The 14,906-nt window shown below is 36.2% G+C and overlaps 1 protein-coding gene across 1 annotated transcript in view; it reads left to right on the plus strand.

The window, feature by feature from the left end:
* The window catches only part of LOC100397397 (RNA-binding protein 45-like), a 164,314-nt gene that overhangs the window by 133,909 nt on the left and 15,499 nt on the right, over window positions 1–14,906 (plus strand). The window contains exons 4-10 of the mRNA XM_078375628.1: window positions 6,542–6,664; window positions 8,329–8,455; window positions 10,526–10,648; window positions 11,776–11,952; window positions 13,934–14,063; window positions 14,241–14,325; window positions 14,541–14,704. Coding sequence (XP_078231754.1) covers window positions 6,542–6,664; window positions 8,329–8,455; window positions 10,526–10,648; window positions 11,776–11,952; window positions 13,934–14,063; window positions 14,241–14,325; window positions 14,541–14,704 — 929 coding nt within the window. The remainder of the gene's footprint in view (window positions 1–6,541; window positions 6,665–8,328; window positions 8,456–10,525; window positions 10,649–11,775; window positions 11,953–13,933; window positions 14,064–14,240; window positions 14,326–14,540; window positions 14,705–14,906) is intronic.

Genomic DNA, 14,906 nt, shown 5'->3' on the forward strand with positions numbered 1-14,906 from the left:
TTATTGTCTCTGTTTCTCCATTAAAACAATGAACTAACTTTGTGTAGGTAGTAGACTTTGAACTTCTATGCCTTGATTCCTGCTGTGAGCAGATGTGACTAGTGGAATTGTGTAGCTTGTATTTACTTGGTATCACTGGGAGGAGATTTTTATTAGGTGTGTGATTGCTCATATCATCAAATGGGTGACTTTATTTATTCAGTCTTCTCCCTTACTAGGAATTGGCAGAGCTGTGTCTTCTTGGCTGTGACTCGACAAGGTCAATTCCAAGAAAGGGAAACTGCACCCATTTCAGAAGGATTGAATGGGGCTTTGCTCACCCAAGACCCCACAGAAAGCAACTATGGAATACTACTATAGCTCTATTCTAAGGCTTCTTTCAATCTCATCTATTGGTGCACCCTTTTAGAGTCTTAAACCCAAGGAGGCACATGGGTAAAGGATACTGCTCAGTAATAAATTGGGGGAGGGAATGCATTGTTTTATTTATAGCTGGCTGCCTGATGGTTCTCCCTTGGGAATGTAGGCTCAGTATTTTATTTATTTATTTATAGACAGGGCTTTGTTCTGTTCAGGCTGGAGTGCAATGGCATGATCATAGCTCACTGCAGCCTTGAACTCCTGGGCCCAAGTGATTTATTTATTTATTATTTATTTGTTATTAGAGACAGGGCTTTGTTCTGTTGTTCAGGCAATGGCATGATCATAGTTCACTGCAGCCTTGAACTTCTGGGCTTAAGTGATCTTCTTGCTTCAGCCTCCAGAATAGCTGGGACTACAGGTGCACCACCATGCCAAATTAAAAAAAAAATGTTTTAATAGAGATAGGGTCTCATTCGAACTCCTGGCCTCAAGCAACCCTCCCACTTTCCCTCGCAAAATGCTAGGATTACAGGTATGAGCCACTGTGCCTCACAAGACTCAGTATTTTAAAATTCTTGTGTATGTACTGTTACCTTAGGTAATTTGCTATTAAATTAAAGTAAGATGACAAAGTGGGAATGGAAAATTGCCTTTCATACCTTTAGTCTTTCTCTCTGTTTTGCAGGATTGTATTTACATCACCTTCAAATGGCTTCCTGAAAATGTATGAAAAGTAAAACAACTATATATTCTCCTCCAAATTTCTGGGATCCCTACCAGGATTCAGTTGGGGTTCTCCTCTTTGTGTGTGTACCTGTTAGCATGGCAGCTGAAATGAGCAGGAGGGAGGCCGTTACTGTGTCTCTTCCTCCTTATTTCATGTGATGCTGCTCCAGAGGCCTGCCTTGAAAAAAGCAGGACATTCGGCTTAGACAGATGGAGGGCAGGGTCATTTTCAAAATGAAATGAGTGCACAAATCACACTGTGAAATTGGCATGACCATCACTGCTGATAGACCGACTTTTTATTTGGTCTCTGATAGGCAGTTGGGGAATAGATTAGTTTTGTTGGGGGTGGTGGTGAGAGAAGGCCCTTTAATGATAGAAATTCTGGAAAGAATTAAATAGGGTGGAATTTTATAAAGTGTCATAAAGCATCGTTTTGTTTGCAATAGGATCTTGAAAACATGGAGCATATATCAAAAGGTGAATGTATCATACCATTTCAAGCAATAGGAAAGCATTTGGTGGTTGTAATAAAGTGATTTGGTGACTTGTAGAAAGGAATTGTAGTTTGATGAAATTTGAGTTGGACTCAGTGTGGATTTTGCTACATAAAGGGAGACATGTTTATCATGTAGATGAGTTTCATTTAGGCAAAATATATAGGAGCAAAAAGCATGATGCTTGGTTCTTAGCATGCTTATGTTCTGCCTGCCAAAATGTCATGATCAAATCCCATATTCTATTTGTGTATGTAATCTCTTTGGCATTCTCTTTTAAAACTAGTTGTAAGGTATGTCTTATTTATACTGTATCTTTCTGTTGGTAAACATAGTTAATTTCTGAGTATTTCAACCACAGCTGTGGTCAGACATCTTCCTTGATAAGGGAGGACCTTCTGCAAATCGACTTTCCAGTTATTATTTCATTTTCGTTTTGGTTTCAGACCATTTTCTTCAGGGTGGACAGTTTGGGAAGTTCAGTTATCTTGCGTCCCCATTCCCTCACTCTAGTCTTCTACCATGAACAGAGAAGAAAAGAATAAATTAGTGCCGAATTGGAAATATAGTTGACTGATTTTTAGGAGCATCTGTTCAATCTTTTAAGACTTTTGGAAAGAGTGTATGCTAAAATCAACACTTGAGAACATTTGTGCTCAGATGGTGTGACATTTAACCTCGTTATGAACTCTTTGCTGGTAGTTCCAGCTTTATTAATACTTTAATTAGATTTTCTTCTTGAATATCCCTTGCTTTTGACCAAGTAGCTTGTGTTTTGGGGTATAGAGTATTATTGTCTAAATTAACTTCCCAGGGAGAACACAATAGCATTTTGGTTTATAAAAGGGATTAATAGAGAAGGCAAAACTGTAGATACAGCAGCATTTTTTAAAAAAACAACCATTAAAACAAAGAGCTACTCCAAGCTCTTGTGTTTAGGAAGTACTTTGAGTATCAGGGCTGCCTTGCCTAACTTCCCTCATTAATCCTCACCGCCCTTCTGTGAATTAGGTGAGCCTTATTGTTGGTCCCACTTTAAAACTGCAGACTGCAAAGCACAAAGGCCAGTGATTGCTGATTGCGGCAGCCAGCAACAGTGATTGCGTATGCTGGCCAGTAGTGGGCCACACTGCACCTCTTCCCTCTCTCTGGGCACCTCCTCTTCAGTCATTTGAATTGGCTTTGGATCATTTGCTGCAGTCTGTTCTAATAGAACAGGCACAATGGTGTAAGAATTTTAAAGTTTAAGCACCGAAGCCATTGCGTAATTGTATGGCGTCAGTGTGGCTGGCAGTCCTGCATTGATGCGATCCCCCTGTGTAATTGCCTATGCAAATTTGAGCAATCTGTAACGGACACAGGAACCCAGCCTTTGGCTGCAGACTTTCCTACCTCCAGAAAACTTCAATAATTTGAAGAACCTCTTATCATCTTTAGAAAGCTATATGGACACGGCTGTGCTAGTATCCCTCTCACAGTGAAAACATCACAGATCAAGACAAGGTTAATGGAATAAATTAACAGTTAACATTTAAACTGTAGGTATTTGGATGCTCTCTTCCTTCTTCAGCCTTAAAATCACCCTTCTCAAAAGAAATACAGGTTATTTCAGAGCTTTAGTTAAACTCTAAGTATTTTATTAAAAACAAAGATATTTAGGTCTCTTAAAGCAGAATTTAGTTGCTTGTGAAATGGCCAAGTGGTCTATAATGTAATATTCTTTTTTTTTTTTTTTTGAGACGGAGTTTCGCTCTTGTTTACCCAGGCTAGAGTGCAATGGCGCGATCTCGGCTCACCGCAACCTCCGCCTCCTAGGTTGAGGCAATTCTCCTGCCTCAGCCTCCCGAGTAGCTGGGATTTCAGGCACGCGCCACCATGCCCAGCTAATTTTTTGTATTTTTAGTAGAGACGGGGTTTCACCATGTTGACCAAGATGGTCTCGATCTGTTGACCTCGTGATCCACCTGCCTCAGCCTCCCAAAGTGCTGATATTACAGGCGTGAGCCACCGCGCCCGGCCCTATAATGTAATATTCTTACAATGAAACATCAATCTGGGAAATCTACACAAAGTGAATGATTTCAAACAATTCAACTGAAAACATATTTCCTTTCTTTCATGTAAAACAATAATAATTAGGAAGGAAGTCAGTAGGAGATCCTTTTGAGATTATTGTACCTGAAAATAAAAGGGAAAAAGCAATTTCCCCCCAAGGGAATGACACTTAACAAAACTTAGCCTCCTATTTCCAATGCTATTTTTTAAATTTCATCTAAATATGATTTAATCTAAACTAGAGCAAAAGAAAAACTGGGATTCTAATACACATGCAGATACACACAGAAAATGAACACAGATATAAATGGTGGCCACAAATAGTATATTTTTCACAGCAAATTCTTCATTTAATAAAAAAACATTTTTGTACTAGTGTATACATTAAATGATATTGGTGTAGTTATGTTATATGGATAAACAATCTTTAGCAGTGCTGAGAGACGTACCAAACATGCAAGAACATTCAAAATTAAATTTAAAAAGATATACAACCCCGAATTAATAGCTGAAGACAGGGTCATGACAAACAGTGTAAGTGACATTGGGCACTGCTAAATCTAAATGCTCATCATGAAATTCTCCAGATACACCTCATTTTATTTCTGCCTTCTGTATGTTTTATTCTGCTATTCTTCACTTAGGAAGCTGGTGCAATTTTGGCCTTCTTGTAGTCAGACTTAACCTTTACATTTCCTGATACATTTGAGTTTTGGGAGTTAGCTATATAGCAGAATAACAATTTCAGAGACGTTACTCTGAAGCAGATAATGAAAACTTCATTACCGTGGCATTGCCAGAGTTTTTAGGGTCCCAAATTAGGTTTTGTTCTGTTGCTTTAATGAATCCTTTTTGTGTTTTTGTGGGTTTTTTTTCCAGTCAAAGCATTTTTCTTTATACTTAAATCTTTCCCTAATATGTTTAGATTTCTGTCCCACTGGAAGGAAGTTGTTTCACACTATTAATAGAGATGAAACTGGTTTTTGTCTTTCTGCAATTTCTAAGAGTCAGCAGGAAAAACAGATTTTACAATAATTTTACTGTGGAATAAATTGGGCAGATTCTGTTTAATCACCTTGTGTAAGTGGATAAAGTATGATAAATTTTGATACACAGAAAAAGCAACTGAATTCTGGTAGCATTAATATTAGATAATATTGTTATTACACTAACACAAAATGTTAAAGATGATTTCTAACCCAATGTATTTGCAAATATAAAACACCTGGAAGTGCATAGACATGTCAGATTTTAGAAACAAAATGCATGTGCAGTTTTTAACTTCTCTTGGCTTACTTTATAAATTCACTTCTAAATTAAGGACTACCATTTATGGGATATATCAGATAATCTAATTTTTTTAATGAAACAAAGGACATATAGGCTGGGTGTGGTGGCTTGCATCTCTAACCCTAACACTTTGGGAAGCCGAGGCAGGAGGATTGCTTGCGCCCAGGAGTTCGAGATCAGTGTGGTCAGCATAGGGAGGCCTCGTCTTTACAAATAATACAAAATTTAGCTGGGTGTGGTGGTGCACACCTGTGGTCCCAGCTACTCATGAGGCTGAGGCAGGAAGGATCACTTAAATTGGAGAGGTCAATGCTTCAGTGGCAGTGATTGTGCCAGCCTAGGGGACAGAGCAAGACCCTGTCTCAAAAAAGGATATATTAAAAAAAAAAACTGTATTGGTGACTATAGCTTTCATCATAATTAGAGGCAGGCTCAAGAGACATCTGTAGTATGATTGTGTTTACATCGATTCCATATATGTAACTTCTTATAAGTGTCTTTATTAAGAGGATGACGGTTTTAGGTTTGTTCCTATTTTATTTGAGAAGAATAAACAAGAAAATTATCTGGAAAATTTCTTTAAAGCTAAACACATCTTGGTCCCTTGGTGTGGGAATGGAATAAAAGTCAGTGCTTTTATTTAATAGATGGAGAATCTAAGACTTGGATTACAGGTTCAGCTGGTGACCAAGCTAGGATGGAGTTCCAGTCTGCTGTGTACTGAATGGCACTCTTTGCAGTATGTGAAGCTGTCCCTACCCACCAGGATTGCTGCTACATTATTGATTGTGCACATATTAGCTACACACTGACTAGCAAGAATAAATATCATGTCTGAAAAAAACATATCTCATAGAAAAAGTGGGATGAAGTTTTTTCAACCATTAATGCCAGGAGACCCAAGGAAGCAAACATAATCTGTCTCTAACCCTGTGGTTTTCTTGGTTGCTGCCACCTACTCTGGAATTTCATAGGTTCCAGTTTTCTCATGCTTGAATGATACAGAACCCCCTTTACCAGCAGTAGGTCAGACAGCAAGATATAGAGCCCCCTTTAAAGGAAAAAGAAGCAAACAACGGAAGGGCCCTTCTTTATGGTGTTTTAATTAATTGTATTTCATTTTTTTCAAATTGCTCTAGCTAAAAATAAATGCAAAAGTAGAAATATGTTTGGGAAAAACACAATGCAGAGATTGGTATTATCTCATATAAAAAAGTCATTGCAGTCCCAGCGCAGTGGCTCACACCTATAATCCCAGCACTTTGGAAGGTCAGAGTGGGAGGATCACTTGAGCCCAGCAGTTCCTGACCATCCTGGGCAACATAGCAAGACCTCATCTCTACAAATAATAAAAAATTAGCTGGGCGTGGTGGGGTGTGCCTGTGGCCCTAGCTACTTGGGAGTCTGAGGTGGGAGGATTACTTGAGCCTAGATCATTGAGACTGCAGTGAGCCATGATCACCCCACTACACTCCAGCCTAGGTGGCAGAGCAAGACCCCATCTCAAAACAAAAAAACACAAAACTCATTGCAATAAAAATTGCTTTTGAAAAAATTTAAGAAGTGGGAAAATAGTTAACATTATTTTTAGGGTTTTGTTTGTTTCTTAGGTTTTCATTGCTCAGTCCCGATCATCTGGAAGTCACCAAGATGTTGAAGACGAAGAACTTACAAGAATATTTGTTATGATACCGAAGTCCTACACAGAAGAAGATCTATGGGAAAAATTTAAGGTACTTATGTTTTCTAACCAGTTAGCATATGTGATAACTCACAGTCCTACATAGGTTGTGTGGGTACTAAATCCGAAGTGTTGTTTGAATAAGGTCAGTAGAGTAGTCATGGGGAATTATGTAACTGTTTTCATAATTTTCAATCTACTCTTTAAATATTAAACCTAGCATAAATTAGTTTTTAAAATTACAGATTATATAAAATCTGAAAAGTAGTAATTGTAGTCTTCCCCTGCTTTATTGTGACAGTAGAGAGTCACAGAAATGAAGTACAAAGCTCAGAGACTTTTAAGTAAAGTCAGCTAGTAGGTGGTAGAGCTGTGATTTTACACCCAGACTCTCGGAGTCTGGAGCCTGTTCTTGGTCTTTAAAATTTCAAAGCACTCTCTTATCACTCCCCTCTATTGCCTGGCATGTGGAGGTGAACCAGGCAGGCCTGAGTGTGTGAACTGTGTTGTCTAGTATTTGTAACAGGCCTATGGTGTGTTGATATGGTACTACTCATTCACAGAAAGTCTTGTTCTTTGAAGAATTTTCATCCTAAAATTGGGCCTTTGAAGGAGTTACATATAAAGAAGAAAACTAAGTACAGCTCTGACCTATATAAATGAAATTCAAAGATCATTTTAAGTCTTTTTAGCCATTAACTTATGCGATGATAAGCTTTCACAAGAATTATTAAAAAGCAATTTTTAAATTGTTTTGAATTGTAGTTTTTCATCTTTTTCTACTAGTCCTTCCATGAATTGGGTGGCAAAAAGCAAGAAAGAAAATAAGCAGTAAAAAGTAATTTTTGAACTTCCTCTCCTATCCCAATTGAGAATTCAGAAAAATACTTCAAAAATAACAAACACCAAAAATGCGTATTCATGCTTTCTCCAGTAATAAGAAAAATGTTTTTTACCTTAAATATTTATAAATTTTTATCTTCTCCTGAATGAACAAGTATGACACTTTAATGTATAGTAAATTAAGTTGCTAATTAATTACTTAAGAATTTGTAAAATAAATATTAATGGTTTATATTTCATATTCATTTACATTAAAAGTAAACACTACCGCATGTTTCTCAGAATAGTAACTTTCTGAGTGAACCAGTGTATTTTAAAGATATCCTTTGAAAAGCTGTCCTTCTAAAGAATACAGAATCATTTATGCTCCTGTTAGAAGACAGACAAGTAGTTATAGCTAATGTTCTTTGAGTGTTTAGTATGTTTTAAGCCCCATGTAAGCACTTCACATATTTTACTTCAGTTAACCCTTAAACAACCCTGTGAGGTGGATACTACTGTTTGTTTCTTTTAATAGATAAAGAGGTAGGCACAGAGAGAATAAATAAACTGCCTAATTAATAAGAGGGTGATCCAGAATTTCAATCTAGAAAGTTTAATTCCAGAGCTCTGGCTCTTAACCACTTTTGAGCAAGATTTTGGAGGTATCCGGACCATGTACAGATTCTTACTTTTTTTTCTGTGGCTTTGTCCCTCTGATTTCTCTAAACCCCAGCTTCCTCATCTCTGAAATAAGCAGTATAAAATATGCAGATATTTTATACTGCTTACTTCTTTGCATGCAAGGGTCACATATAAACAAATTTTTGGTTCAGTAGTATTCTGTTCAGTTAATTTCAAGTCCCCTAAGATAATGTCTTTTAACTCTCTTAGGTGTATGGAGATATCGAGTATTGCAGCATTATTAAGAATAAAGTCACTGGAGAAAGTAAAGGTTTGGGCTACGTACGATACTTAAAACCATCACAAGCTGCCCAAGCAATAGAAAACTGTGATCGAAGTAAGGATGTGTTTGTTTAACATTCTTAAAAACTTCTGTAAAAAATTCTGATTATTCTAAATAACTGAATTTAATACTGGTTTTTGCTAATAACCAGATCTGGTAATGTAATTTTAGTAGTAGGTATTTGAATACATGCAGTCCAAGGATGAAAAATACCTTGGGGCTATGATTAAACATTCATTGAGGCACTACCTTGAAATAAGAGCAACTACTTTAAGTTAGTGAAATGCATACTTTGGTTATTATTTGCAGAGGATTTGGGGTTTTTTTTTTATGTATTTTAGAATTTTAAGTATTGAAAATTGACTTACCTTTTCAGGGTTTTAAAAATATTCTTTATATTTGTTTATATTTGATCTACACCCCAAAGAGTATACAGTATAACTAATAAACATATAGGTTAAAAATAAGATTTATAAGATGTGCTAACATAAGTAATTAATATAGCTAGGGTTAATTTCAAGCTAGTGTGACATGAATTTGATCTTCTGATGTTGCTGTATATATAAAGCATAAGAATTTTAAAGAAGTCATGGAGAACATTCTTTCTTGGTATACTTCTAGTTAGGTATATTGACCTTTAGAAATTAGATGTGAAATAATTAAATTAGAGGATGTTAGGACATTATAAAAATCTATGTGTACTGGAAAGAATTACTGTTAATCAATAGAATTCTTAGATACCCCTAAGGTACATACCAAAATTTTCTCTTAGATCCTTCTAAATTCTCATTTAGCTAGCACTAATTGAGTACCTGTGGTATACTCATCAATATGCTAAGTGGAGGGATACAGATGAAGTATATGGCAGCCCTAGCATTTAAGGAATTTATAGCTATATTGAGTAGCCAAGATCTAATAGGCAAAAAAAAAAAATAAGGAATAATGGAAGAACTTTTTTTTGAAGGCTCTTTGAAAGCAAGAAGTATGTCTTTTTTGTCTGTCACTCCAAGTATCTAGTACAATATTAGGCCCTCAATAAAGATTTATTAAGCTCTCTATAAAAGTAACTGCCATTTGTAGTAGACTCAATAAGAATTTGCCAAATGAAAAAATGTTTGTAAGTATATGGTAGAGTCTATCAATGGTGAAAAACAAATGTGCTGGATGAGCATGGAAACACATGCGGAGAGGGTAGGACTTATGTCTGGTGTTGAGTAGGCAGGACAGAAGATGACAGCAGTGCTAGCAGAGGCACAAAGCCAGGAGTAAACATGTCTTGCTTAGTGCCGTGAAGGCAGCTGTCTGAGTAAAGCACAGTATTTCTGTTGAGACATTTTGAGACACAGTTAACTAGGTACATTGGAACCATATATGGGAGGTTAAGGAAAGTTCAAGGTTGGTCCACTTTAGGATTCTTTTGTAGATTGTTTAGAATGATTAAAGAAAGAACAGTTTAACCACACAGATTTCCAGAGAAGAATTCAAACTGACTGACTTTATCCTTTTTTAAGCCACCGAATAATGTGAAGAAAACTGAACCCTCCATGTACACATAAATGCACAGTAAGCATTTTGTTTAAAGTTTCAGAGGGTTCCTGGAATCTTCCCACCTTTTGAAGCTCATCCTTGGGCACCTAGTTAAGAACCCTTGATCCAGAAGGAAAAAAACAGTTAAAGGACTGTTTTAATTAATTGAAGAGAATCTAGATTAAAAACAGAGGCAGGGAAGTTAGAGTGGAAGATAGCATATTCCGAGTGTGTGCATTTTAAAGGAAGAATCTTGGTAACAGGTTAAATATGAAGAAGCCCTGCAGGATTTTGATGTTGAGGAATTTAGGCAAATGAATGATGCTGTTATCTGTAATGGGGGAGACTGGAAGGGATAGCATAGGATTGTTGATCTTTCATGTCTACATTGATCCATAATTTGGGATACTTGCTATTTCTCATTTACTCTTTACTGTCTTCCAGAAAGCAAAGAAGTAGGTCTGGTGGAGATGGCCATTGTATATGTTTTACTTTGTACAATTATATTTATAAACCTGAGTCAGGCACTAGCAATCAAATATATTTGCAGGTATGTTGAGTTTGCTATGAAACTTGAAATTCATGGATTTCTTTCAGGTTTTAGAGCAATCTTGGCTGAACCTAAAAATAAAGCCTCTGAATCCTCTGAACAAGATTATTATAGTAATATGAGGCAAGAGGCTTTGGGACATGAACCTAGAGTAAATATGTTTCCATTTGGTAAGTAGGCTACCTTTACTTTAATAGTATAATGTAGTATATGCCATCTAATTTGGGTTTTAAAAAATACTCTGTTATTAGTCATCTAATAACACCTAGTGAATGAATATCTTATTCACTAAATTTCACCTAGTGAATAAATATCTTAAAGGTAGCTCTTTATTTCTAAAAAGTGGCTTATAACTCCTAAGGTTCTTAATATTTAACACTTATTTTGTTTAACTGATTTCTAATTATAGTTTTCTCTGATTAGTTACTCATTCTCATATTATAAACTATTGCCACTGCCACATATCACTGTCACTTTTTAGGGTGAGCTTCTGCCTCTATGCAGCTGACCAAAAACTTAAAAAGACACATATAGGGGGCCGGGCGCGATGGCTCAAGCCTGTAATCCCAGCACTTTGGGAGGCCGAGGTGGGTGGATCATGAGGTCAAGAGATCGAGACTATCCTGGTCAACATGGTGAAACCCTGTCTCTACTAAAAAATACAAAAAGTTAGCTGGGCATGGTGGCACGTGCCTGTAATCCCGGCTACTCGGGAGGCTGAGGCAGGAGAATTGCCTGAACCCAGGAGGTGGAGGTTGCAGTGAGCCGAGATCGTGCCATTGCACTCCAGCCTGGGTAACAAGAGTGAAACTCCGTCTCAAAAAAAAAAAAGACATATATAGATATCCTCTAAGTATGAGTCCTAAAAATTTGTCCCAGAACTACTGCTGCTTTAAAATTAGGGCTACAGAAAGGAGAGGAATGGCAAAAGTAGAAGAAGCTATAATAGAAAAAGGGAAAATGGGTGATGAAAGTGAGGCCTATGAATGTTAGTTGACATAAACTTTCAAGTAAAATTCTTGCTGTATTTTTCAGTTTTGCATACTAAACTTATTTCTGTGAAATTAGACTATGCATTTCTGCTTATATTTCTTCATTAAAGGTAGGGCAAGGGGGGAAGAGTTGTTTGTTTTCTTGTCATTAGTCCCATCGGTAGTGCTGATGACCAGAAGCATACTACAAAATACAGGACCTTTATTCAGTACAAAGGACTCTTTGTTTTCTAGTATTTAAGATGTTAAGTGAATTGTTGGCTATGTAGAAATCTAAAGATTTACTTTTTTTTATATTGTTGGAGAACAATCTGAATTTTCAAGTGTTGACAAGAATGACAGCCGAGGCCAGGAAGCAATCTCCAAACGCTTGTCAGTTGTATCAAGAGTTCCTTTCACTGAAGAACAGCTTTTCAGCATTTTTGATATAATACCAGGATTGGAATATTGTGAAGTTCAACGAGATCCTTATTCAAATTATGGTAAGATAATGTTCATATTAAAATATATACATACACAGAGTTTTGTTAAAATGGCTTTTCTCTAGTAGGACTTTTATGTCAGATACTGCTCGTGTGACAGGAATTTTATCTTTCCTTTTTCCCTACTTTAGACTTCAAATTATGGTGATACCTTAATAAACAAAGCCCTGGAACTTATCTCCTTTTTACAAAATAGTTCACTGTAAAATATATTTTAACTCTCACAAAATATAACATTCTGTATTTCCAGTTGCACACCAAAAAAAATCCTCAGGATAGAGCCTCTGTCTCGATGTACTCTTTTGGTTAATGCTAGGCAAAGTTATGAAACTCACAGTGTTTTCTCCTCATTCATCCCTAGATCTCTTTCTCTTAAATTTGTACCCCTCATTCTCTTCATTCCAAGTATCTGAATGCCCTCCTTCCCTCTCTGCTTCTTCCAATTTCAGTGGAAGCAAGACTCACATATCAGCCATTTGAACTTATTAGTTAATTGATTAAACCCATTATCTAACATTAGCCAACCCATCTTGGTGTTTTAAGCTTTTGATTTTATTAAGGCTCTTTGTTAATGGAGGCATTGTGGCCTAATGGAAAAGTTTGGCATTCCATTTTGCATCAGAATCGGGTACAAATCCCAGCAGTGGCATGTAGCTTTTAGGCCCTGGCAATTTGCTTATCCTCTCTGAGCCTCTCTTTCCTCATATGTAAAATGGGATCATTGATACCTTCTTTGCCAGGGTTAGGTAAGAATTAGAGGTAATATATGTGAAATAACCTCATTCAAGTTCTGGCATGTAATAGGGCACTCAGTAAATCTAAAGATTTTTTTTTTCTTTCTTAGCGAAGGGTGGTAGAGAGAAATCATACTTGGTTGGCATCTCTTCCTGTTTTGTAAGGATACTTAATTTAGTCCTTTTAGAGTGACATGGCTGTTGATGTAGAAGTAGGAAAGTGAGTTTGGTCTTGTGGACCAACAGGACTAAGGTAACTCCACCCTTCATACAGACACACCTGGCACGTTTGTTATATGCATATGAAGTTGTGTTTGTTTCATTTTGATCCCTCGCTTTTATCTTGTATGTCGAAATGTATTTGTTCTTATACCTTCTGTTTTGTTTCTCTGGTTGGATGTGTCTGAAATATATGTGTCATTGGAACATCTTTTTATTAATAGAGGTGTCATCATATAGTGTGAATCCCATTTGAATTAACTTTATATGGTCATTTGGTTTCTGTGTTTTATTTCATTAAATATTTTATTAAAATATTGGATGCTTGAGTTTCAGATGAATATAAATTATAAGTGTTTCCCCAGTGGTTTGTATTATAAATGTGAAAACCTTTTGGTTGTGTCACAAGCTCCTGGGCTCTCTAAGGAATGCATTGTAACATTGTCCCTCCCTTTAACATCACCCTCCTAAATTGGAATTTGTCCCTTTGATGGAAATCTCTGCAAAGGAATGTAAAATATGTGACTTGTGATCTGAGATCATCTGCTCTCTCTTTGTTTTTCATTCAAATCACTTTTACTTTCCCTACTGCTGCAGATAGCCAGGATGAGTATATATTCTTTTCAACTATCACTTCTCATTTTGTTCACTACACAGTATGGTTGGAAAATCTTGATATTTCAGAGTAGATTTCAAAGAATAAAAGTTTAGACTCATAAGTATATTGGTATCATATAAGAAAGCCAGTACCCTAAAATTGAATTTATTAGACAGAATGTATGTTAATATTCCATTTTCCTTAAAATATCATGTTCATTTTTTTCCCTAAATCATTTCTTCCTCTTCTAGGAATATACCTATTGCACACATTTATATCAGAATTGTGTTTTCTGATACATTTGATTTTATATTTACTAGTTGTGTGATGTTAGAATTCTAAATGGTTTCATTTTTGAGATACATTGTAACATAGGCCTTAGGCACTCAATCTGCTTTCCTTTTTCATTTCTATGTATTTTCTATTTTAGGTCATGGAGTGGTTCAGTATTTTAATGTAGCATCAGCTATTTATGCAAAATACAAATTACATGGATTTCAGTACCCTCCTGGGAATCGAATAGGTGTTTCCTTCACTGATGATGGAAGTAATGCAGCAGAGTAAGTACCATTCCAGGAGTGTCTAAAGCTGAGCTTTGAGTGTACATGATCGATAGGACTTGAAGAATAAAAATAGAAAACAGTTGACCTCTTAGGTGAGAAAGTCACACAAAACAAGTTACTGTTAAAAGACTGAATATTTCTAGTTTTCTGTAAATTATCAGTTATTGTCTCCAGTCTCCTTAGAAAAATGGCAACACAGATGGTAGCTGCACAGCTTGCATCAGTGGTGTGGAATAACCCAAGTCAGCAACAATTTATGGTAAGTAGGTAAGAATTTAATCTTTGTAATATATCAATAGTCTATAAAATAAATATGAAGAAAAATCGTACTTTTTCGATTACCTGTATAAGGAAATTTTCAGAGCTGTAATGGAAGACCACATAGATGCCATGATACGTATCTGTCTTTAGCTCTTGGCCAAAAATCCCTAAAGGGCATTTTTTTTCTTTTTCTTGTTTTCTACCTGTTAACAGCAATTTGGAGGAAGCTCTGGATCACAGTTGCCTCAAATCCAGACAGATGTTGTACTTCCATCATGCAAAAAAAAGGCCCCTCCTGAAACTCCTGTGAAAGAAAGACTTTTTATTGTGTTTAATCCTCATCCTTTACCTTTAGACGTGTTAGAAGATGTATTCTGGTAAGAAAGTCACAATTTTTATTATAACTTATTTATGCTAGTAATTTAAGCATTCTCATAATCTAGAACCTTTCTTCGTCCCCTACTTTCTTCTATCAGGTAGAGAGGATTTGTTCTGTGGTTTTAAAAACTACTTTTAAAAAAAATATATACATATATATATGTATTTTTTTATTGCATTTTAGGTTTTGGGGTACATGTG

Source organism: Callithrix jacchus, chromosome 6 (genome assembly GCF_049354715.1).
Source record: "Callithrix jacchus isolate 240 chromosome 6, calJac240_pri, whole genome shotgun sequence".
NCBI classification, from domain to species: Eukaryota; Metazoa; Chordata; class Mammalia; order Primates; family Cebidae; genus Callithrix; species Callithrix jacchus.